The 26,268-nt window shown below is 42.4% G+C and overlaps 1 protein-coding gene and 1 long non-coding RNA gene across 2 annotated transcripts in view; one reads left to right on the top strand and one right to left on the bottom strand.

Moving 5' to 3' along the window:
- The window catches only part of LOC114596203 (uncharacterized), a 516,878-nt gene that overhangs the window by 88,258 nt on the left and 402,352 nt on the right, over positions 1 to 26,268 (top strand). The gene's annotated exons all lie outside the window — the stretch shown is intronic.
- LOC114596480 (uncharacterized) lies at positions 13,231 to 16,057 on the bottom strand. Its single transcript, XM_077926762.1, is given in 4 exon segments — positions 13,231 to 13,930; positions 13,981 to 14,355; positions 15,051 to 15,538; positions 15,540 to 16,057. Coding segments are annotated over 4 exon segments (1,980 nt in total). The 5' UTR covers positions 16,037 to 16,057; the 3' UTR covers positions 13,231 to 13,310.

The raw sequence follows: 26,268 nt of genomic DNA, 5'->3' as shown, positions 1-26,268 counted from the left end.
CAATTACTCCTAAAAATATCAATAATATAGCTGGAAGAAAGAAGAAACAACAGGCCACTTCCCTATATTGGCTGAATTCTGCAGATGTCTATAGAGGCCAGCTTCCAGCAGTAAGAAAGCAATAACTATAAATGGGGCTCAGTGGAAAGACATAGCAATACAGCTCTCTGTTTGAAATTTTACCAAAGCTCTTGTCACCACACTCTGCAAAACTAAATTCCACTGCGTTTGCAGTCTATTTTCTTTTAGCCTGTTGTTGTTATCCTTGGTGGGTACCAGGGGGTGGTTGATGATCTAAGGGTCTCTCTCATGGTAAGGATGCCTGTCTCTTGCATCACTTTCTTTTGATAGAAAACAGTTGCTTTTTGGCCTTCAGCTGTTGTAGTGCATTCAAAGGCTGTGGCATGCGCGGAGGTCCCAGCTGATTCTCTCAAAGAAAGCCTAGCTGTTGGAGGGAGCGAAGTAATTGTATTTTGTAAACAATTGCCAGAACACTTCTGTGTTCCTTTTAATTTGCAATTAGGGTTGTGTTCTTTAATTTAAAAAGCTGCATTTGGGGCTACTGGAATGTGCATTCCCCTCCTTTCCTCTTAAGGCATAAGCCACCTGTGGTGGTTGATTGCCGCCTAGGGTGTGAGGCATAGGTTTGGATTTGAGAGTCACAGGGAAGACAGTTAAGAAACTGGGGAGTTATACTCAAGGGCTGTAAGAATATTCACTTCGCAGGGAACAGCGTTCAGAAACGAGCGCGTTTCCATAGTGTCCCTCAAACTTTCTCTAGTGGAACTTTTTACTTTTTAGCGATGTTATAGTTGAAAGAGAAAAAGTTGTAAAATGTAACTAGCGATTGGATCATTTTGTTTTGTAGATTATAATAATACTCTTTTTATTGTGTGCCATTGGGTGTCATGAACTGGCAGGACAATGGGAAGGAGGAAGAGAATCCTGGCAAGGGTTGTAGCCACAACTGGTACACACTGAGACAAACTAAGGATGGAGAAGATGATGTTAGCAGCATAGAAAGTACTCATGGGGTGACAGAGGATGGTGAGGGGATGTGAGTCAGTGCACAGGAAGCAGAGGAATAGGACCCATCACTGGAGTCAGTTTCCATAAACACAGCGGGCTCTGAGGAATAAGGAGCAATGGGAGGTACACTCTAGGAGGCTGAGGCAGGCAAGGGCAAACAGCTCAGTTCATTAGCTGGCCAGGTGGGGCCCATTAGCTGTGTGAGGAGCTGTGTGATTCCTCAGCTGGATTAGGCTCAGGTGAGGGTCACATGTCTCGTCAAGCCCAGATGTTGTAATTAGATTCAAGGTATAAAAGGGAAGCAGAGCTGAGGTGCTGTGTTTGTTCAGCCTTTCCTGTTAATGGGCCATGCCTGAGTGGCCTAGGAGCTTCATGGGACACTGCTTTTTGGGGACTGAACTCTAGGTTCCCTGACCCTGGATCTGCTGCAGCGGTGGGAACCTGGCCTGACTTTTTTTGGACTTTGCTTGCTGGATTGAACCTTGACTGCATTTCCTGACTGTTGGATTTTGGACTTGGCTTGCTTTATTTAACCTGGACTGTGTTTCCTGATGTGTTGGACTGCTGAACTACTTGCAAGCCCTTGGGACTGAATACACTAGCGGGACTGGTCACCAGGTTCGCTGGGCTTCAGGACACTGGGAAAGATAGTGCTGGTCTCTGCATCCTGGCACGGCTAGCCAAGTTATAAGTAACCACAGCCAGGTCAGCCCTCATGGATGCATAAAGGGGAGACAAGGATGCTGCCACCATTCAGGCCTAGATTTGAAGGTCAGTCAAAGCAATTTGAAAGGTTTCTTATTTTCAATGAAGTAGATGCTTGCATACCACTCTTTACTTAGCGGTTACCTGGAAATCTATGGGGCTTAGTCCCGAGGAAGTATGTCCATGACTCCAGGCTTAAGTGACCTGGATTATTTTCATTCCATGGGGATGAAAGCTCAAAGAGAGAAGGGTGCCATGCCGATACTCATGGCAAAAGCAGCAGGTCCTGAAAGGTATGTCTTAGAGTCAAAACCCCACACTGCATATTGTAGCATTTAGTGTTTATTGTACAGTACGGTGTTCAGTGCAGTTTTCATTGCCAAAGGATACAAGGGAGAGTTAATTAACTTCCTAAGATTATCCTGCTGGCTGCCCAGTATTTTTCTCAAATGCACAGCCAAATGAATGGTAGACTATTATAACAAATATCACATAACTGTAAAGCACAGCTGCCTTTTCAGTCTGGGAACCATGGGGGACATAGTCACAGCTGGAACAGGAAATTTGGCTGCCCGAGGAAGGAAGATGGCACTCCTGTTAATCTATGTACAGTAGTGGATTAGACAGGTAGCTGAAACTCATTTTAACACTTGTGATGTCTAATGGGTATTGCCGCACTTTTCAAATATTTCCTTAGCTCAAAGTAGTTTTGTCCACTTATAGAAGTGAATGGTGTCACTTTCTTATTTCTATCTATGGAAAACTGGCTATGAGTGTTTAGTTAGTTAAATTGGTATCGGCTAATGTCAACAGTGATCAAGCATAGTATTCCTGAGATAATCATCTGTGGCCCTTCTTCATATGCTTCCTCCATGAGAGGGTGGCAACATGAGAAGGGGCCTTTTCTGAAGTGGCTGCCCATTTGTGGAATGCCATCCCAGGGAGGTTCAGCTGGCATCTTCATTATACACCTTTAGGCGCCAGGTGAAAGTGTTCCTCTTCATCCAGGTCTTTTGCTGATAAACATATTATACCCACCCTTTTCTGTAAATATTTTTATTGAAAATGTTCAACTTGGAATACAATAAAATCCAAACTAATCTAAGGAAAAAGAACAAAGTAGTACCAAAATAAAAAAGCAAGAAAGAAAAAAAAATGATTTCAAAAGCCCTCTATCACAATTATATCATATCCCTTTATCCATACACAGAAAGGTAGACCCTCCCAGTTCTCACCTGGGAGCTTCTGTTTCTTTCTCCAGCCTCCCACCCTAGGAGATCCTTCCATCCTGCCTCCCACTCAGGGCTCCTCATCTTCCACGTAGCCTTTTAAATGTCTTGGGGAGGGATTATTGCTTTATTTTTGTTCTTACTTTTATTATGTATATTGTGTTTTTTATATTGTATTGCTGTGAAATGCTGAGATCTACGGGTGAAGGGAGGTATACAAATTTAACAAACACAAACAAACAATACATTGAAAGTAATATATACACATTCCCAAAAGCATTTAGAGTATTATAGATAAGTGGGATTGCCTTTCTCCACTTTACGACCACACAACGCTGCCCATTACAGCTGGACTTGTAGGCAAAAGTCCAGGTCTCCAGTGGGCTATACCCTCAAGCTCTGGAATGCCAACCATCTTGCTTGCTTCAGTACCTACCGTGAACTGTGACAAAATTCCAATAGGGAAAATTTGTCCACAACACAGTGAAGTATCCTGAAGAAGCCATGCCGGGGAAGAAGCAGAAGCTGGGGAGTGAAGAGCTCTGCCTCCTCTCCCGACATGCTGCTTTTCTAGTGAGAATTGGGGTCCCCCATGTAATTAGTTTAGGAGAAACGAAATGTGTAGTTGCGTCCTATATATTAAGTGCACATTTAATCTTCTCCTCGGAGGCAGCTGTCTGCTCACTGTGGAAGAGAGATGGTTGGATAGATGAGCTTTTGACCCAATTCAGCAAGGGCAGCAGGTTTTTCCTAAAAGCTTCTTGGTAATTAAGTTATGGTAAAGGGATTATGAAGAAATGGTAGATGACATGGCTGTAAAGCTCCTGGTGTGGTGAGATTTTTTGAAAGAGCAAATGGCTGTTGTCTGCAGCTGAACATTTTCAGATTTGGAATAACATCTAGCGAATGGCCGTCTTCATTTTCTTCCTAAATAAGTCCATGCCCTAAATAAGTTACCATGCCCACATGCTGGACACAATACTTAATTGTGGCCCACAAATCCAAAGCATGTAGTCCATGCAATCTCTGCCCCTCTTAAAATGTTTGCCTGTACCTATTGGAGAAAATTGCTCTAAAATGTTGAATTTTCATGAGGACTTTTTTGTTTCGTTTTAAGATTGCAAACTGATGTGGAAATATGGAGAACCAAATTTAAGACTGAAAAAGAAAGTGAGAAAAACAAAAATTGACAGATTTGCCCAACCCTATTTGTGGGTAGGGTCAGAGAGTAGATACATTCAAGGTTCAGGGAAGCAGGGGGATCCCGTGCTGACACAATGCGTAAGCATTACACATTTTGAAAATACATGTGCAACGAAGTTTGGTTTAATGGAAGTACATGTTGAATAGCCTATGCTTGGAGTATGTGAGATGTAGACTGGTATTGGTAGGGATAGTATATTAACAGAGCAAGCCTATACGTATCTATTCATAATTAAATCCATTGAGTTCCATAGGATTTAGTCTCAGGTAAGTGGAGATAGCATTGCAACATACCGTATTTTTCGCTCTATAGGACGTACCCAACCATAGGATGCACCTTGTTTTAGAGGGGGAGAACAAGAAAAAAAAAATCTCCCCCTCTCTGCGCAGTGCCCCTTCAGCAAAGCAGCAGGAGAAACGGAGCCCTTCCATTTCTCCTCCTGCTTAGCTGAAGGGGCGCTGTGCCTTAGCTGAAGGGGCACCTACCCTTCAGCGAAAGGAACCCGAAGCTCTGGAGGCTTCAGGCGGCTAACTTTGAAGCCTGGAGAGCTTCAGCAGAAGGCATCCCGAAGCCTTCGGAGCGCGGTGGGAGCTCCCGCCGTGCTCTGGAGGCTTCAGGCGGCTATCTGGAGAGCGAGAGGGGGCGGTGTGCACCAACCCCTCTCGCTCTCCAGGCTTCAGCCGAGCTTCCCTTACCGCCAGTCCCAGGGAGCAGCGGGAAGGCTGCGTGCAGCCTTCCCGCTGCTCCCAGAGTTTGTCGGGGCTGGCGAGGGAAGCCCGGGTCCGTTCCCCCCCCCCCCCAGCTCCAGGGACCACACATTCGCTCCATAGGATGCACAGACATTTCCCCTTAGATTTTAAGAGGAAAAAAGTGTGTCTTATGGAGCGAAAAATATGGTAACTGTACAATCCTATACTTGTCTATTCAGAAGTAAGTCTTATCGTTTTCAGTGAAGGTTACTCCTAGGTAGGTGAGCACTGTGTTGAAGTATGATTATCATAATTTTAAAAGGCAGTGGATCCAGAACTGGATTTTTACTGTATCCTGCATGAACTCTCATAGCTGGTATTTTGCTCCTGCTAAAGACTTTAGCTAGGGGCCTGAATAAAACAATAGCGCAAGAGACTCAAAGTATATGAGACAGGCAAGAAAAGTTAAAACTTCTGCGTTATAAGGCAGGGATGTTCACTTGCCTGTCATTTTTTTCTTCGGGAAGGGGGTTGAATTACCCATAGCATTGCTGGAAAAAGATTAATAAACGTCGCCACTGCTGAGTTTTCTTTATTTTAGTTCAGAACAGCACGTCCTTGTGTACTCCCAGGGCTTCGAACATTCCAATGAAAGGAGCAGCATGACTTATGATTTAAGCTGGGTGGCCATATTAGTGCTGCTTTGATGACTCTGCTTCATACAGTCAGGTGCGCAGTGGAGGTTAAGTTGCTTTAGGCTGTGCTTGGCCTAGCTCAACTTTGTATTGTGACTGTGCTGCTGACTTGCTTTTATTCCCTTTGCAGCTCAAGAGATGTGCAAAGATAAAAGGATTCTCGATTACATACAGAGGATGAAGCATTTCTCTGGGTGGATTGTGGAAAAATATCCAAGTAAAGTCAGTCATAAATCCCATGCGGTCCGTTTTAGGATGCCAGCTGAAATCCTCCCATTTGCCTCTGAGTGACCTACTTTGCAACATCCATGGGCACAACTTCCTTTTGCTGCACATGGGAATGTAGTAACTTGATAGATATAATCCACAGCAGGATGCTGGGTCACTGTGAATGCATTTCCACTGGATCTCAGGAATGCATGTATCAAACAGAGATTGCTTAGAGCAGTAGCCTTGGGCATTATCTAGCTAAGGTCCCCAGCTTCTAATACAGAATCCACTTTTATTTTTTTTACATTATGTCCATTTCCTTCCTTCTAGTAAAAATAAATCTTGGTGCTGACAGTCTGACCCACCTTAGTTTGTACACAATGCTGAGTCAGGCCAATGGCCCACTTAGTGTAGCATCCTGTTCTCACAGTGCCAACCAGATGCCTGTGGTAAGGAAGCCCACAAGCAGGATAGAAGCACAACAGCATTTTCCCTACTTGTGATTCCCAGCAACAGCTGTACAGGGCCACACTACCTCAAACACTATTGAACTCCGTTGTGACCCGTTGCATGTCTGTGGCATAGTGTTTAGATTAAAAAGTGTGAATGGGCTGTATGTTTTGCAGCATAGGTGCTTTTCTTTAGTCTGTGTGACCACTCATCAGAAACAGGTTGCATAACACACTGATGGCCATCTTATTGGGACTGGGGGAAAATATGTATTAAGGTTTTTTTTTTTTTTGGAAAGAATATAAGCAAGACCTAGATACATACACTTGTGTGTATTTAAAATATTACCGGCCTCATTTGTAAATTCATAACCCACAATGTTAGAAATCAAGTTCTGGTATAGAAATTGTAACTTACGAAGATTATACATAGGGAAGGATTCACTTGATTCTAGCTGATAAGGCAGATTTCAGCTAACCACTGGAATGTAATGATTATCAAGGGAGGTTAAGGGATCTCTACTTCTACAAGTTTTCCTTGCAGTCTGTATGAACACCCATCATCAGAGTGCTAAGAGTAGATGGCATAACCCAGCAGCCAAGGCAAGTCTGTCAGCCATGTATGGCGACCCCACTGATGGTTTGTGCTGCCTTACTGGGACTGCAAAAATAAGGTAGCACCTGGCAGGCCACAGTATCTTGGGACACAAGTATTTTTATGTATTTACTTACATTTGCATCCTGCTTTTCTTCCATCATGGAACCCTAGGCAGTGTATATGTGGTTTCTAGATCATAACCCAACTTGGCACTGTCCAGACCCAGGAAAAGTGCAAATTATTTTGCCTGGTTTATAGAATCATATAATTGTAGAGTTGGAAGGGAGCCAATGGTCACCTGGTTCAACTCCCTGAAGTGTAGGAACCTTGACTAAAGCATCCATACAGATGGCCACCCAACATCTGCTTTAAAAGCTCCAAAGAAGAAGAGTCCACCACCACCTGAGGGAGTCCATTCCACTGTTGAAGAGCTCTTACCATCAGAAAGTTCTTCAAGATGTTTAGTTGGAATCTCCTTTCTTATAACTTGGAATCCACTGATTTGGGTCCTACCCTCTAGAGCAGTGTTCCCCAACCTTGGGCCTCCAGCTGTTTTTGGACTACAGTTCCCATCATCCCTGACCACTGGTCTTGCTAGCTAGGGATTATGGGAGTTGTAGTCCAAAAACAGCTGGAGGCCCAAGGTTGGGGAACACTGCTCTAGAGCATCTTCCATGTGACAGCCCTTTAGAAATTTGAAGATGACTAATGTATCTCTTCTCAGTCTCCTCTTTTCCATGCTAAACATACCCAACTCGCCTCAGCTATTCCTCATATGGCTTGGTTTCCAGACCCTTTATTTTGGTCACCCTCCTTTGCACATCAGCTTGTCAATATCCTTATTAAATTGTGGCACCCAGAACTAGACACAGTATTCCAGGTGTGGCCTGGCTAAGGCAGAATAGAGCAATACTATTACTTCCTTTGATCGGGACACTGTACTTCTGTTGATGCAGCCTAGATTAGCATTAATGTTTAGAAATAGCTTATGCTGAAGATGAGCTTCATTACTCTCTGCTCTCCTTCCATGCTTACTGGACCATAGTTTTTTCTATGAAGTCAAATTTTACATTTGTTCACTTTCTAAAAACCCTCATCACAGAAATCCCACTGATTTCAGTGAGACATCCCCAAAAGTGTGCACAGAATTGCAGCCTTAACCTGTGTGTGTGTGTGTGTGTGTGTGTGTGTGTGTGTGTGTGTTTGTGTGTGTGTGCACACCTTAAAACCAAGCTGAAACATTCTCTGTTTGCACAGTGCTTCTGCTGGATGTGTAGGTGGCAGCAGTGGAGTAGATGTGAATAATTGATTTTACAGCTTGTTCCCTAGAGTCTGTCATTTCCATCAGTCAGCAGGTGAGCGAGTGTTTGCTGCTTCAAACTGGGTCCAGCTCAGAGCATGTGACATCTGCTCACGATAGGGATTGTTGTACTCTTACTCTGGTAATTACTGAAATGGGTACATGGAGTTTTGGCCATGTGGTTCTCTTGCATCCATCGTATTTGGTGCAGAACCAGTTCTGTGTTGTGTCTTTAACTGGATTACTATGCTGAAGCCCCCTCCCCACACCTTCTATTTGTACAGTAAAACTGAAAGGCATAAGTGTCATCGGCATTACAAGCATCTTTGCTGAATTGCTCCATTTCCATTACTGGAGTGAGGGGATAATGTGCATTTTCCCCCAATTGCTTTTCCATTATGAAAGCTGATATAGGGGAGCTGATTTGGGTGGGCATATGTGTGACGACATTAGTTTCATAGACAGAGCCCAGCATAGAAAAGCGCAGCAGGGACAACTTGTATTAACACAGAGCAGGCATGTGGCATCGACTTATGGAAAACGATTTAGAGTGGGTGGGATAAAGTATGGCTTGTTTGAATGAGGTGATATAGATAAGAGTGTTGTATATGTTCACGGGGGATAGCCAAAGCCATGCACAAACAGTCAATATGCATGGGGGTGAACTGGGTTCATGCACTCACTCTGCCATCTGAACAATGCTTACAAGTGTACAAGCTGTAAGTGCACAGGACACAGGTGTTGTATGCCCAGCCATGGATCTTGCTTTTTGCATCTCCCCCCCCCCCAATCGCATATACAGTGTGTAGACACTGTTCTGGTGGCACAATGAATGGGTGTAGGTCAGGGGAAAGGGCCATTTGCTGTATGTGCAGCTGTCATTTGAAAAGTGCTAAGGCAGCTGCAGAGACGGTCCGTTAGGTATCATACCCTTGGCAGTCCTCCCAGATTTTAATAATAATAATAATAATAATAATAATAATAATAATAATAATAATAATAATTAATAATGGAACTGTAACTGGCCCCCTGTAAACCATTGCACTTTGAATCCCCAGCAGCATGTTCCTATTGGATCCTCACAGCTCTGCGGATGAGAAAGTGGTTGTGCTGCAGAGAAATACAGAAAGATGCAAAAGCTCTCTCTTTCCCCTCTCCCTGCCCCCGGACAACTATAGCCATATTTGCCAACTTCAAACATCACCAGTGAGTATAGAGGGATGCCATGCCAGGTATTCAATCCAAGGCTGACTTTTTGCTAACAATGTAGCAAACGTCTGGCATTCTTGGGTTCCAGATTGCTGGCCCAGTTCAGCTAGTGCTGAATCCCGAAAAGTTCAGCATCATTACAGCCAATTTTGCATTTGGTATGCATATGCACAGCCCCAGCTGCTATGATAGGTAGGAGGTATATGCATGAAGCACCTGTTTGAGCACCCAGTTCATCATCCAGCTATGGATAGATGTGCAGAGCCTTGTTTTTGAACGGTCATAGCGCAGACTTGTTGTTCAAAGGGGAACACTGTGTTTACTCAGAGGGTTTAGTCCTCCATCTTTTCTCACTTCCAAATAGTTCAATTAGCACAATTGCTGATTGATTTTCAGGCTTGGGAGCTGAGTTGGGTGGGCAAAATTTGGACTGGGCCCTTTAAGCAGTTTGTGCATATCAGAACCTTCACATACTCTTCTCCCCCCCCCACCCCCCCCAAACTTGTAAATATATGATTCTAATTTTAAAATGCACACTATACAAAACAAATATCAATTCTCTGCAATATGCAGCTACACTTTCTTGTCTTTTTATGAAGTGTGAAATCTATTATAGTTAGAATATGGTTTGGACTGAAGTTTTTCTTAATTATAGGCTTGGTAAATGAACACTTTCAGTTTGCAAGCTCACAAATTATGCCATCGTTGGCTTCAATCCAGCAAACCGACTATATACATTCAGATTTACATAGGTGAGTAGTTCCACTTACAGTGTTGAGGTTACTGGTCAGTATAAAAGTAAATTTGTTAATGAGCTTTCAACAGAGCCATTGCATTTTAATGAGCTGCCTCACAGGAAAATAATTAAAATATTATCATTATTGCTTGTTTTCAGAAGAATGAAACTTGCTAGATTGCAAAGTTCATCAACAATTTTGTTTGCCATATTTTTAAATATATAACTTTGTTAGCTGCAGTTTGAGAAGAGCTGGGAATTAAGAGTTAAGGTGCATGTAATCTAGGACAGCCCTTAAGTTGACCCAGAAGCTTCAGCTACAGCAAAATGTGAAGACTTGACCACTCCCTGGGGCAGGATATCTTCATCATATTATGCCGCTGCTGAAACAGAAGCAGGCACATACTGATTCAGAGCATTGGTCCATGTATATCAGTACTGCCAACATATAAGCGACCATAGGAGCCAACTTCTAGGGGCAGAGGTCCCCCCAGGGCCCCCAATGGGCATTGCCATTCAAATGGCGTGCACGCGCTGTGTCTTGTGATTATGTGGGGTGGGGCATACTTGGGCCCTCCAATATTTTATTCAAATTGGCACCCTGACTCCAGATATTATTTCAAGAGGTGGTGGGGATAAGATCCTTGATTTTAGGAGTTTTTCCTTTGTTAATTCATCTATCTATTCAACTGCTAGTCAGTTCACTGTTAGGCATATCATTCGTCTTCTTGCCCCTAACACTTTCTCAGCTATCTTTGAGCTTTATTTCTACCTGCCAGAACTACGATTTCAGGTGGGATTTCATAATTGGAAGGGGCTATATAGGTACGTCAAGCTGTTATAGCCCCTAATCAGATAGAAGTTCAGCTACTTACAGCAACGTCTCTCTGATTTTCGCCTCTGTGTTTGAAGGTTAGCCTTGTCCCTATAAGCAAATGGAAACCTGCTGATAAATATTTTAAGGCATTAGTAAGCATTGCAGGTTGTGGCCTACTTGATCAGATGTGCTGTTTAGATTTTCTAATTGCAAGCAAGAAGTTTCTCTCTCGGATTCCATCCAGTTGTGATCTGCCATGCACTTTGATATTTTAAAATATTTTAAAACACCTTATGGCTTTTAGTCATTAGTCACATCAGTCTGCAAATAGACCTGCTGTAGCACTTAGCTGTATTTCTGTTGGTTCAATTAGAATTTTCATAGAATTGTAGAGTTGGAAGGGACCCCTGAGGGTCATCTAGCCCAACCCCCTTCAATGCAGGAATCTCTGCTAAAGCATCCATGACAGATGGCCATTCAACTTCAGCTTAAAAACCTCCAATGAAGGAAAGTCTACCAGCTTCCAAGGGAGACCGTTTCACTGTTGAACAGCTCTTACTGTCAGAAAGTTCTTCCTGGTGTTTCGTCAGAATCTCCCAAACCCATTGGTTTGGGTTCTACCCTCTGGAGTAGGAGAAAACAAACCTGCTCCATCTTCTATTATTGTGTGGTTAGAAATCACAATAATCTTTAATACTGGGCTCAGGGTGGGATGGGGGTTATTTAATTGGGAACAGTGAGTGGGAAAGGGAGGTGCAACCATTCCCACACCAGCCACAGTTATGATGAAAATCCACACCACTCCTCTTGAGGCAGTGTGGATAAGAGCATTATCCCAAAGGCTAATGGTTGCTTGGGGGATAATGTATATTGAGATCACTGCTGCAGAGGGAATTGCTTCTAGTGCATCATGGTCTCAATGAAATTTGCCCACCCTGCCTAGTATTATTATTTCTTCAAAAAGAATTATAGTTGTAACCACACAATTAGGGTAAGACCTAGATTGGACCAGTGTGCTAATTCTCTCATCCAGAATAAAAATATAAATAAGTCATATGCACTCTTAAGAGGTAGACTAAAAATTCTGAAGCTGATCATCTTACGTAAAGTGATAACTCTCTTAATAACGACTTTGATCTCAGTAAGGTACCCTACCAAAGTGGTTTTTTGGGTTTTTTTGCTGATCTGTTTCCTTGGTTGTGTTTCAGTAGAAAACCCTTAAAGCTGACATGCAACCAATTAGTAAGATAAAACAAAGGAGCAAACATAAAAGTTTAGCAGTGAGGTCCATAAAACCAATAAAATCCAGCAGAGCTACCACATAAAAGGATACATGAGAGAACAGAGTAGAGGCTGACAATATGACATTCCAAGTTGATCAGGAAGTTAAATGTTGTTCAGGAGTTAAATGTGTTAGGGTACTAGGCAAGGCAGGAAAATGTTTTCTTCATGCAGGTAGTTCTGTTCTTTTGCTGTTGCCACTACAAGTGTAATAGGTAAACATGTCAACTTTTCTGCCCCTGTCCCCAATTAATACTATGGCTGCCTTTATCCTGTAAGTACTTTCAGTCAGCTAGAACACTATCCTTGATTTGTGTATGATCTAAATTTAAGCTTAAATAATTTTTTTTTAAATCCCAAATTTCCTTTTAATTAACCACCGAAGAATAAATGTTAACTATGTAGGTAGACAGTGCAGTTACAAATATTAACAGCACTAATTAGGATTGCCCCACTGCTTTTGCAAAGTTAAAATGTACAGCTGAGATAAAATTAGTATAAATTAAATAGGACTGAACTAATCAGAGGGCAACATACAGTACTTAACAATAAAAAAATGCCCTTTCTAAACCCTAAGTTTAAACCATTTTTAAAAATATAAATCCAAATAAGATACTTTCCCACTCCATCTGTCCTTGAATATTTTCACACAGCTGGGTTGTTTTTTGTTTGTTTGTTTGTTTGTTTTATTTTAATTGCACTTTATTATTTTCAAGATCCGGTTTTGCCAAGGTTCAAAACTGGAGGTGAGCTATGGCAATAGGTTAAGTTTGGTTTCCACAGAGAGGAGCTGTTCAAGGTGATACCCACTGCTACTCCCAACAGCAGCTGGGTCAAAAGCATGTAGGGTACAGGTGTGTTCTGTACCCTGTAATTCAATGGTGAATTAAACAGTCAGGACTTTGAAGCTAGACAAAGTCACAATTTGACATTTGCTACCGAGAGAGAGAGAGAGAGAGAGAGAGAGAGAGAGAGAGAGAGAGTGTCACCCCTCTTCCTGCCAGCAGCCTCAAAAACCACAAGTTAAGGCCACCTCAGCCCAAATGAGCAATCTGGGGAGGCCCACAGGAAACCCCAGCTCCATCCATCTCAGCCCCAGATCAGCAATCACTGAAGCTCTTGAGAGAAGAAAGTATTGCTATGGCATTTGCCAGGCCGCTCATCCCAGCAGGTACAGGTCATTGTCGTTGTCGTCGTCAAAGAGTGGGGTGGGGGGAGTCTGACCCTTAAGGCTCACCTCTTCCTCGTCTTCATCTTCTGCCAACAGAGTTCCCAATGCAGATGGCTTGAGAGTGGCAACTTTGAAGAAACCACCCTTGTCCTCAAGAAGACTGGAATCGGCTTGCATAGGGCTGGACATTGGTCTTGGCTGTGAGGCTCCAGACAAGTCCTGCTGCTTGTCAGCTAGAGCAGCTTGAGAGGTGGGGCCTGCGGTGTGCTGACTTGCACCACTCTCCTCCTTGCCCTCTGGACCAGTTGTGGGCCCCTCCATTGCAGGTGCCGTCTCATCTGCCGCTGGATTTGGAGGTGCCAGAATGGCGGTGTCTATTGTGTCCATTTCACCCTGAGTGCTTGGCTTCTCCTTCCCAATACTGGCGGAGAGCCGGAGAGGCGGCCTTGCAGTTTGAGCAGAGGCTGCAGGTTCACCCTGTTCTTTTGAAGAATGAACCTCAGGAGCTACAAAAAGCAGTCTATCTTGGGCTCCTTCGAGAGTGGTGAATGGAGGACTGCTTGAGCTTTCCTTCAGATTAGCCAAAGGAGCGGGGGATGCCACTGGTGCTGGTTTTCGGAGAGAGTTGCTGTGGGATCCCCATAAAGGGGTGCGGCACTTGGCTGCTTCCTTTCCGCAGGTCCTTCCTCCTTGGTGCTGCTGCTCCTCCTTTGCTCCCCCTGACTCTCCAGCAGCTGCAGAGTTGTTGTCTTATCCAGATTCTCCTTCTGAACGAGGAGATCAGCCAGCTCTTCTTTCACAGCTGCCACCTTCTTATCCAACTGCTTCCCGATCAGCTGCTCCTCCTGGTATCTGCTTTTAATGTCATCAGACGACTTCTGAAGTTCCACCAGCTGTGCATGCAGTTGGTTGACCAGGGTGCTGTGCCCCTCCGACTCAGTCATGGCTTGATTCACTTGGGAGTGGAGATCCATCTCCTGCTTCTGATGACGGAGCTCCTCCAGCTGGAGCTGAGTGATCTGCAACTTGGCTTCTGAAGAAGAAGAGGAGGAGTTTGGATTTGATATCCCGCCTTTCACTCCCTTTTAAGGAGACTCAAAGCGGCTAACATTCTCCTTTCCCTTCCTCCCCCACAACAAACACTCTGTGAGGTGAGTGGGGCTGAGAGACTTCAGAGAAGTGTGACTAGCCCAAGGTCACCCAGCAGCTGCATGTGGAGGAGCGGAGACGCGAACCCGGTTCCCCAGATTATGAGACTACCGCTCTTAACCACTACACCACACTGGCTCTGCGATCTCCTGGCTGATCCTGACCTTATCCAGATTCTCAATTTGAACGCGGTGAAAAGCCAGCTCTACGTCCAGGCCTGCCACCTTCTCCTCCAACTGCATCCCGATCAGGTTCACCTCCTGGTATCTGCTTTTCAAGTCAGACATCTTCTCAAGTTCTGCCAGCTGTGCATGCAGTAGGTTGACCAGGGTGCTGTGCCCCTCCAACTCTGTCAGGGCTTCATTCAGTTGGGAGTGGAAATCCATCCCCTGCTTCTGAAGACCGATCAACCTCCGCTGGATCTGGGAGATTCGCACCATGGTTTCCGCTAGCTCCTTGCTGACCCTGACCTTCTCCTGTTCAGCATGTAGGACCCTTGCCTGGGTGTGCTCCATGGTCCTCTGCAGTGAGCTGTTGCTCTGCTCAAATAAGAGGTTGCTCTGCTCCACATAGCCTGGCTTTGGAGCCATGCTGGGTCTGTAGCGGGGCTTTCTGATTGTGGCGCTGGTGAAGGTGTGAGGGAGTCCCTGGGGCCCAGGCTCTGTCCGGTGGAGCCAGCGTCCTTTGCAAACCACACCCATTTGACTTCCATCTCAAAGGCCAGGGTTGAGTCCGGAGGAATGCGTTCAGCTTCTCCCAAAGGCCAGTAAGCCAATGCTGGTGGGATAAGGAGGAACCGCCTGCCTCCTCTCTTCATGCCAATCATTGCATCTTCACAGTCCTTGATGACTTTGCCAGAGCCTAGCTTCAGACTCAGCAACTTTTCTTCATTTACATTTGAGTCGAAAACCTGCCCAAGACTACCGTTCTGGAACAGCCAGCCTGTAAAAGTGATCTCCAGGACATCTTCAGTCGCCACACCTTGGCCATCTCCAAGAACAAGATCCTGGTAAAACACTGAGTCAGGAGAAGCGCTGCTGTTATACTTGGCAATGCACAGCTGCTTGCAAGTCCATAGCCACCATTTCTGATTCAAACATGGACCATTTCTGCCACTGATCATCATAAAATGTGCAGTAGTTGTTGGGCTGCACCGTGAATACAAACCATGCATCGATCCTGGCGGTTGCAATCTGCTGCAGCTGGCTGATATAAAGAAGCAGCCTGTACTTTTTGCTTGCATTGCTGCCCACTACAGCTGCCCTATACTTGCCATGTCTCTCATATCTCCCATTTGTTAATGCATGAACAACTGTAGTGAAGAAGACTGACTGCACTGCTGCAGTGGGCGCAGGAGCAGCTGTAGCTGCAGGAGGATGCTTCTGGGTAGACAGACCTGCAGCGGTAGCTGGTTGAATAATTCTGGCCCACTTGGATGGCCTGTATTGGAAGAGCACATTTCCAGATTCTGTAGTTGTCTGATCCTGTCCAAAGAGAGAGGCCAGCCTGGTCCCTCCCGTCGGAAGCTGGAAGGCCTTGTCTTCTTTATCCATGTCCCCCAACATCCTGACAGCCCCTCGCTCCCCATGCCCCTCGACTAAGCCCCACACAGCTGGGTTGTTGGCAGCATCAGATGCTGAAAAACAAAGTCAAGTCCAAGAGAATTAGTGGACCTCATGTTCCCAAACACGCTTGCCTCAACCTGTGCAGCAATACTGTATTCTTGTGCACATATTCATTATCTCTCTCTCTCTCTCTCTGTTTGGCAAAAGACGCAAAGACATCACATACTGTATAGATAGAATCTTTTTGGTTACATTCTTCAAATGATTTTATCCTCTGAGAAAACAAGTTTTCAGGTTCAAAAAGGAAGGATAAGTTTGGTATTTCTGTCGTATTGGGCTGGTTCGCATGTAAGCAAGCAAACACGCAGGTTCCTGGAATGAAGCTAGCGACCACTGTACTCCTCCTCCAGTCCTCCTGCTGCTGTGCTACCTGGGGTAAGACATCATTTGGCTTAGCATTATGTTCAAACTTGGACTTGTGGTTGCTCTCCCCCAGACAGATCATGAGTGGCATACCAAGAACCAGCCTTGGTTACAGCTAGTGCTTTGTCTGGAGAAAGACAAACTACAAGCCCATGTTCAGACATAATGCTAAGCCAAATAATGTCTTGGCCCCAAGTAGCGCAGCAGTGGCAAGACCAGGTGAGAGAGTTCATTGGCTGCAGTCTTCTCTTGAGGAACCTGTGCAGTTTTCTGTTCACATTGTACAAACTGAATGATTGAATCACACCTCCAAAGATGGTTCTAACTTTGGAACTTCTACTACAGATAATGTAAATCGAGAATGAGGAACTTGGACTCCAACTTCTATCTGCCCCAGTCAGCCTGGCCAATGTTCCAGGATTATGGGAATTGTAGTCCGGCAACAATTCTGCTGTAGGCTTTAATTCTTCATTTGACATTCAGGACAAAATGACTCCTGCTACAAGTTCCCTTCTTCCAAAGCAGATTCCTGTTTTAAAAGAAGTAGTACTTGCACTATTCGTTCTACATGACTGCTCTTGAAAATAAGGGCATCAAATGTTACAATTTCAAACTCCTCTGTCGTCTAAGACAGTCTTAAGGCAAAAGACAGAATTGTCTTTAGTGGTCTCCATTAGAGTCCAGGGTATTTGATTTGCAGTAGCTGGCTGTAGGTGACCATAATATTTGGATGTTTTTTTAAAAAAAAAAAGAAGTCAAATCCTGTGGAATGGAGGACCCACAGACTCTTTCCATTGTGATTTCCTTCTATTTTGAAGACATCTGTAATGAAAAAGGGTCAACAGAATTTAGTAATAGTGTACCTATTATGGTACTTCACTAAAAAAAGAAGATGAACAATGAACTAAATAGAAGACTGGTGAGCTTATTACACAGCAATGATTGTATCTGTTTAGATGAGCATATGCACGGTGTGGCAATTTTCCTCCTTTTCAGCTGTAACAGGTTTCTTTCTACCTGCAGAACATGTTCTTTTATTCTCCACTTCATTCAGGCAATAGTCAACCCAACTTGTCCTTGGTATTGTGCGATAACCCACTGAGGTAATGGCCTGAAATAATGACGAATGGGATTTGGTGAAATACTGTTCATATTAATACAACTATACAGGCCCGGACAAAGGCTCTGAAACAGGTGCAGTATTCTGTTCATCCCCTGATTTCTCTCAATATAGTCCCTGCAGAGGCACAATAACAAGAGGAAAAAATAATAAAGAAGCCGTTTAAAGATCTGCAGCAGTGCTTGGTATGAATGTTTCTTTAAATGAGCCTGTCCATGAGAACATAATGCATCCACACAGCACTATGTTTCACACACAAACATGAATACAGTTCATCAAGACAGCGTTTCAAATCTGTTAGAAACATTCCTTCCTCTTGCTCCAATAGCTCAAGTGAAAAATGGCAGCAGAAATCAAGGATTTAGAGGGCACTGAGAACAGTCTTGCTTTCATTACTGGAAAGGGCCCTTTCTGAATTAAAATGAGTTGTCTTTCATTGCACAGTGTGAGCAAGTTTACTTTGCTGCTTCCTACAGTGTTTTCAGTTTCCAAATTAGTGGCACGTACTCTACATATCCACGCTTTGATTTTTTAATTATTATTTTAAAATCTATATCTCATCTTTCCTCCAAGGAGTTGAAAGGTGTGTGCTTTAACTCCTGATTTTATTCTCACAAAGACTCTGTGAGGGTAGGTTAGACTGAGAGTGAGTGACTGATCTGAGGTCATTCAATGAACTTCATGGCTGAGTGGAATTTGAACTATGGCCACTGAACCACACTCAGGTGTTACATAAACATTCAGATTAGATTCACAATGCAAACTTCCCTTGCCTAATATGAAATACCATCATAATCAGTTTAAGGATATGCCAGTTTCCTGCAAGGTTGTGGCCAAAACTTATAGCATAAAGGAAAACTATAGTACTATAGAATAACAATATATGACAAAAATATAACACCTTGTAAGGTGATTTGCTATGGCCGCTGTAAATGCCATAATTTGTTCAATTGGATGTTGTGATTGATTTTATATAGATGAGTCTGTTGATCTTTTAACTATCTGTTTTTGTTTTGACTGTTTTGTGTTTTACTCTGTATTCTACTGTTAGCCACCCTGCACGCCATTTTGTGTAAAAGGTGGTCTGCAAATATAATAACGAAATAACGGCATTGCTATTGTGCTTCTCTCTTCACAATAGCACAAAGGCCCTACTTCCCATGTGTTCTTCCTTCTGAACTTTCTTTCCTTATTAGGTCTCTCTTCTATCACCTCTCCACCTCCTTTGCTGCGGTCCTTTTGCCTGGTCCCTCCCTTGCATAATCTTGCCCATAAATTGCCATTAGCTAACTGGAAATTCTATATCCATGTTAAGCTCAATGGAATTTCGGAGCATTCTTTATATCTGCCTCCAGCAACTGATCATGCTGATCAGCTGCGGCACAACCTCATGACTTGTAAGTCATGGGTAGAGAGAGCTAGTAAAGCATGCCACTGCTCCACAAGAGCTCCAGTCTTGCCTTCCTCACTTTATCATCTGAACATGCTGCTTTTAGTGGAAGCGGTTGACCTGTTATAAAGCTGATTGCACTCTGAATGTTAAATGCAGAGGAGATCACTTCCTTTTAAGCTCAGTTTAGCATTTTGTAAGTGATAAAATGTATTCAAATTACAAGAAAATCATAAAATGCGTGCATTGCCAAGAGAGAAGAGAACTGGTGTAGAGCTGAAGGATAGCTGATGAGTCACTTTCTGTTTTTCTGCAGGGCTGTACAAATTGCTGCCAAATGCCAAGTTTTGCCAAGTGTGAAATTACTCTTTCTTCTTGGCAATGTTTTGTTTCATTGGAGGGTGTAAGGGGGGTGGGGAAACAATCAAAGAAGTTCAGATTCAGAACAGTTTAGGCAGCTCATCAGAATATTGTTGCTTTGTCATCACAAGCAATACCAACTTCAGGCATTGGGTGGAAAGACTAAGTTTGCATCCTCAGTTACTCTCAAAGAAGCACACATTTTATTTCTTTATTTAAAACAGGGATTGGAAACCTGCGAGCCCTCCCAGGTGTTGCTTGACTCCAACTCCTATTAACCCCAGCTGATATGATTATTGCCAGTAAACCATGGTTGAAGCCCTGGTTTGTTTTAACTATGACTTAGTGTTGTGTGTAAACCCTGCTATGATTCCTTAACCATGGTTTATTTGCACACCCCACTCTAGATGCTCATCAAGCTACAAAGGCAGGAGGCAGCTGTCACTGGAAAACAATCAAAATTTTGAAGAAACAGGCCATGGTTGGTTTGTATGTTTGGTCAAACAATTTGTGTTTCCCGCATGGTTTGTTAAACAAACCGTAGTTTAGCATTATGTTTAAACCAGGACACAGGATTTGATGAGGCAGAGCAGGAAAGTGCGAACTCGGCCCAGAATGCAAAGTTTCACAAGCAAGCCCTTAATGGTGAAAAAAGTAGTATACATCTCCACTACTAGCACTGTGTTTACATCTATTAAGAGTAATTAGGTTAATAAAGTCCAATCAATAGCATCTGTAAATTCTCGTTATGTATGAGAGCTCATCATATTCTAGGTCACATAATGCTGACAGGAGCTGACTGCTAGATGCTACAGTAATATATCATACTGTAGTGTAATCATGTAGCTGGAAAATTAAACCCTGTGCTGTTTTTAGGGAAATTTAATTAGGTTTCCTGTAAAATGCTTACTGCCAATGTTTCGGGGAAATATTTAGACAGTCTTCTTGCCTTTGAAGTCTTTTGAGTTTTTTTATTGAGGTTGTCCATTGTGTGGAAGAGTTGTTGGCAGAATGTAAAAGCTGCAGTCTTCCTGCGGAGAGCAAAGCTTATATTCCATCTTGAAAAGGTTGTTTTTGAGTAGTGCATAGTTTTTTTTACCATTGTGTTCAGTTTAAATAATTAAAAATCCTAAATGTCAGGCAAGAAGATACCAATAGAGATAACCAGCACAACACCAAAGTACTAAAAATTAACCATCTCATCACAGACTTAATAAAGTATTTGAAGTATTCTCCAATGCAAAAGCATACCTAGAAAACATGAAGTCGAGTATCATCAAGGATGTAAGACTGGAATATATTTGTACAAATTGTACATATATCAAACATGTTCTCTTTTCTTATCATTTTATGCACAGCATAAATTTTATGTACTCAAATAAAATCCATTTTGAGATATGTGGACCTTCAGTTTTAAGCACATAGCTCCTATCTCTATGAATGCAATATAGAGAAGAGTAAAATGGGGGAATAGTATGTAGATTTTAAACAAACAAGGATTTAAACACCTGCTAGTATTAATGTCAGGAATGTGAACCTCATATTTATTACTATTGTTTCTGAAAAAGAGAACGGAAGTTTTTGCAAGTAGCAAAAAATGTCTTCTATGACATTTTTATCTACTACAAGTTTGGCATAGCAATAGATGGTATAAACAACTGCACCCCACTCTAAACTCAGCTCTCTTCCTCTCATTTTATCCTGACAACAACCCTGTAAGGTAGGTTAGGCTGAGACAGTGGTTGACCAAAAGTCATGGCTGAGTTGGGATTTGAACCCTGGTCTCCCAAGTCCTAGTCCAATGTTTTAACCACTAGTCCACACTGGCTCCGAGTTCGCGGGCACATTCACATGACTACAAATGATATTAATATCTATGTGTCCGAAGAAGGGATGGTGGAGAAATTTGGTTCACACTGTATCTGCATTTCCTGAACCAATATCCAAACCAAAACACAGCTACCCTTCAGCATTCACACTTCACATGCATACACCTGCCCAGCCTGACACAAGAGGAGATGTGGATTCCTTCATGTGGCTATTCACTTTTGTGAAGTTTTTATATTTGTTGTTTGCTATGAAAAATACAACAAAATACAGCGGGGAAATATTGTTGGATATTATTTCACCAAATAAGTACTGCTGCATTAACATCTCTCTGATTTCAAACTGGTGTGTGCTATATTCTCATGACATTCTCATATTTAATTTGTTTATCCTAGTTATTGCTATCTTTATTCACCAAGTGATAGGATAATGTACTTGAAGTTTGAATATGAATTCAAACTTATGGAACGCGTTGGATTGTCCAGGATCTTTATTGCTATCCATTATTATTCAACATCTCTTTAAAAATCCCCACAGTTATTGCAATGTCATCAAAACCCACAAGGTAAGAATTAGGCAACCAAGAAAGAATATAAATGCTGCATGCTGAACCATGAAAAAGATGCTCAGTACTGCCAGCTGTGTGATGAGCCTGTATTGATCTTATTGAAAGTATGTCTATTAACCAGTAGGTGTCAGACATCATGCTGTTAAGTCATTGAGGGGAGCCCAGTAGTATGTAAGAATCAATGCATTCTTCACCTCCATCCCAATACTAATATATTAGGCAGCAAAATCCCATTTTGACTCTACTCTCTTGCATTGTCTTTACATCACAGGAGTACCATCCACCATGTGTCTCGCATGAACTTTATTTCATCCTTGCTCTCTATTGCTTCTGCTTGAACCACATCCCTTTCTTTGGCTTAAGTGCAGCCATCTGAGGTTTGATACCAACATTTACTGACCAATCCTATCTTTTGAAGATGGTGTAATTTATGCTGGCATAATTTTATGCTGGTTTATTTTATACTATTCCATTCAGAAGGAATTCCTCTGAATTTAACCTACACCACTGCTTTTGCCAGCCAAGCCAAGTCATGTCACTCAGCTGAAAAGGGTTTCAAATAGGTATAAAAGTCATCTTGCCCTGTCCCACTCCACCGTGTTCTTTTCTTGGGACTTACACAGCCACAAATTCTTCTGGTTTGAGTTCTGAGATGAGGTGGGAGTTATTTTGAAGATGCAAATTGTAAACTTGGAAGATTTGTTGGCCTTGTACAGTCTTTGTAATCTTCAAAAAGTGAATTTGCAAGCAGTGGCAGCAAGATTAGGACTTGGTGATTTTTGTCTTATGTGTTAAAAATACAATGTCTTTGTTGTTTTTGCCTAAGGAATAATAAATAATAAATGCTTGTTAGCTCCAGCTATGAAAAACCTTGAATTATTTAACTCTTTTTTTACATGTAATTAAATCCCCCAGTGTTGCTTTGTATCCAACTAAAATGTCGTTTTTATTTAAGAAAGGTTAATGCTTATGTAATTTCCTGCTTGTTCTATGGAGAGCTCTGTTCTGTTCACATTTTAAGGTGTGTGATATTTTAACCACTTAACTCTGTCCTATATAGCTTTTATGTGCAAAACTGCACAAAGTAAATGTCTTTTTGGGGATAAATTAGGAAAGGAGGAGGAAGCCTTAGAATGTTATGCTTGTTACTGAAAAAATAGTTTTGGTACAATCCACCGAAAGTTGCCAGTATGCTACAGTGAAATTAATGAGGCTTAAATGAATGGCAACTTACAGCACAACCCTAGGCATGGCTACTCATAAGTAAGTGCCATTGACGACAGTGGGACTTGCTGTCATGTATGTATGGCCTATTGCATTGATTTAGTTGGTCTTTGGCATGACTGACTGAAGACTGTGACCTCTGTCCAGGGACTAATAACAAGAAGTTGACCAGAAAAGGGGTGGAGGAGTATGTTATTATATATTATGAGAAGTAAGTTGCCCCATGTTATCTTTCAATTTTTTTTATCTGTGAAAAACATAGTCAACACTTTCTGTTTATCATTGCCTTGACTTACCATGCACACTTCTATTACCAATTTATCGTTTACGTAGCCTTTTCCAATATCCTTTGTTTAATGTGATATCCAAAGCAGAAAAAGTATGAACCACAAAGTATTGAACCAAGTAGTGCTAATTTTTTCAGAACATATGATGCTTAACACAGCACAAATGACTCAAATCCTGTGTAGCACTGAGTTGCTTAAATCCACATCCTTGCCCATCAACTCTTTGTGTCATATTGCTGAGATGTATTCCTCTTGCTCTACACTTCAGGCAACAAATCTTCTTTGGTAATCCTGCTTCTTAGATCATGGTACCTGATCTGTATTGTAGACAGTCACAATCCTCTGATTTTCCATGCCCTTACTGAAATGTACGATACCACTTTTCACGTGGATAGTCTGGGCCCCCGCCATCAACAGTTTTTGGTTAGTTTAACTGCTATTTTTCTCTGGAGCACAGGCAACATTAAAAATAAATAAATAAATTATGCAGTGCGTTTATATTCATCCCACTATAAAACTCAAGGCAGCGTGGGTGGGATCCCACACAGTCTTCAGTCCAGGCACTGACCTGCTAAGCCCGAGCAAGGTGGTGTGTATTGAGTGGTTTCAGGCTACACTTTTTACCCACTTACCAGGACTTCAGATTATTTTCTATTTTTCATGGGAATTGGAGACCATGGCATTCTGTCCTCACAGTGGCCAGCCAAATGCCCAACAGAAGCCTGCAAGCAAGATCTAGATGAAACGCTTCTTGTGATGCCCAGCAACTGCTATTCAGAGGCATACTGCCTTTGACCGTGGAAGTTGTGCGGAACCATCATGGCTATTAGGCACCTGCAGTCTTATTTTCCATGAATTTGTCTAATGTGCTTTTAAAGCTGTCCAAGTTGCTGGCCATCACTGTCTCCTGTGGGAGCATATTCCGTAGTTTAAATACATACCGTGTGAATACATACCTTTGTCCTGACCAACATTCAGCTTCATCAGAGGCCTGCCAATTCTGCTATGAGAGAGATAATAAAATGCGTCTCTACCCACTTTCGCCATACAATGCATAATTTGACACACTTCTGTAATGTCACCTGTTGCTTGTGTTTTCTCTGAACAAAAAAGCCCCAATGTTGTAACCTTTCCTCATGGGGCCATTGATTTGTATAATGACATTATGATATTAGCAGTCTATATCTTAGCTGCTACTATTTGCTCTTGTCGCATGTTCAGATGCAGGCAAAGAAAATGAAATCAAATGGAAAGGATAACTACTAGATTTGTCCTGTCCATATCAGGAAATATATGGATTTTGTGGATGAGAAGGAAGGAATCTAGGAAAGAAAGAACTGGGAGTGACGCTTTTTTTATTATTATCTCTGCCTTCCACCTCTCTGAAAATGTCCACAAAGATGGGAAGGGCACCCATTTGGGAATGAAAATGAAATCTGAATCTTAAGTAAAGCTAGCTACATTCTCCAGGCGCTATGGCTCCAAACACTAATGGCATCCCAAACTGAATCACAACTTAACAGCATGTCACATTCCAACTTTGCAACCTGAAAATAGTTTAAAGCCTGTCTTCCATCTCTCACACACAAACCTGAATATTTATGGTAACTGAACTATAAATGGTGTTTTATAGGCAGTGAAATGACAAGGTCACTTTTAATTAAGCAGAGATCAACCTCACTCTGTGTTGCACACTCTGATTAGGTTCTTTCAAATTAACATAAGTTTTTGGAGACTTGACTGAAGTCAGTAGTGTTAAACACCAGCTGTGCTGGCAGATAAGCGTGGGATATAAGAAGGAGATAGTATTCACATTGAAATTAGCACTTGGCACAATATAATTCTCTGATTGCAAACTATGTGAAGTTGCCTGTGCTAATTGGTTGATTTTATTTGAAGCAGATGTTGTGAGCTTTCCCACTAATGATCTGGAGAGAAATTCTTTTGAAAGACATGCCATGTTAGGTTCTCTGCAGTATAATAAGCTAATTACAACTTTAAGTACTTGCAGTAATTAGCACAATGTGTATAAAGTGTTCCTGATCTTTTCACCCAACTGCATTATTGTTAGGGCATCTTGAAAAAATAACAACAACAAAAAGCTTGCAGGATTTCATTTCCTCAGGATAGCCTCTTGCTTTCTGGCCTAAAAAGATTACAAAATGGACTTTTATCCTTCTTTTAAAGTGCACATTGGAAAGAGCTTAACCTTGCTAAAACATTCACCCCCAAATCAACAGAATTAATTTGTTTCCTTCCTGCCATACTCTTTTGAGTATAGTTTGTAATATTTTAAAAACAAAATTTCCTCTAATTAACACATGCTGGTGGCACATCAGCTTTGCCTAATTGATTTAGGCTGCAAACCTATGCTCGTATGCATGGGAACAAGTTTCATTGAATTCAGTGGGAGCACTTCTAAGTAAACATGCATAAGACTGAGTTTATTGTTAACCTTTTCTAAACCAATCAAGTCCAAGTTCATTTATTGTTTCTTCTCAAAATGTTCTTCCTAAGTATTTTTTAGCAAATGATTGCAGTTGTAATGCTGCCCTTCATACTTAGTTAAGAAGCAAGTCTAGAAATGCATAATATGAATAGTTTGATGCACTATTTAATCTACTTTTATAATTATGGATTTGGATAACCAAGATTTAAAGACCTCAGGGGCAGATTCCATTAAGCACTATACTGCAAACACACGATAGGCCCACTAATGAATCAGTGACATCTGTCTGTCTCTGGAGACAATGGAAGAGTGTGCCTTGGGGGGTGAGGTCAAACTGTTGGAAGGTTGCAGTGCCCTGCTGTGGCTGTAGAGACCAATGTGGGAGAGATGTGTAGTTGCAGCTGGGGCAGATGAAGGCACCCAGTTGTGCTGCTGCAGATGCACCATGGCATTTCTTCTCTTTGAGCTCCTCCCAGGGATAATTTCTCCTCTGGTCACTGCTATGGATACAATACTATGGATACAGGCATGGCTGTCATTCACAAGGGATTCCCACATAGTAGGGTTGATATTGCCATCCTTCA

This window comes from Podarcis muralis, chromosome 4 (genome assembly GCF_964188315.1).
Source record: "Podarcis muralis chromosome 4, rPodMur119.hap1.1, whole genome shotgun sequence".
In the NCBI taxonomy this organism is placed as follows: domain Eukaryota; kingdom Metazoa; phylum Chordata; class Lepidosauria; order Squamata; family Lacertidae; genus Podarcis; species Podarcis muralis.
This window is presented reverse-complemented; position numbering and strand designations above follow the sequence as displayed.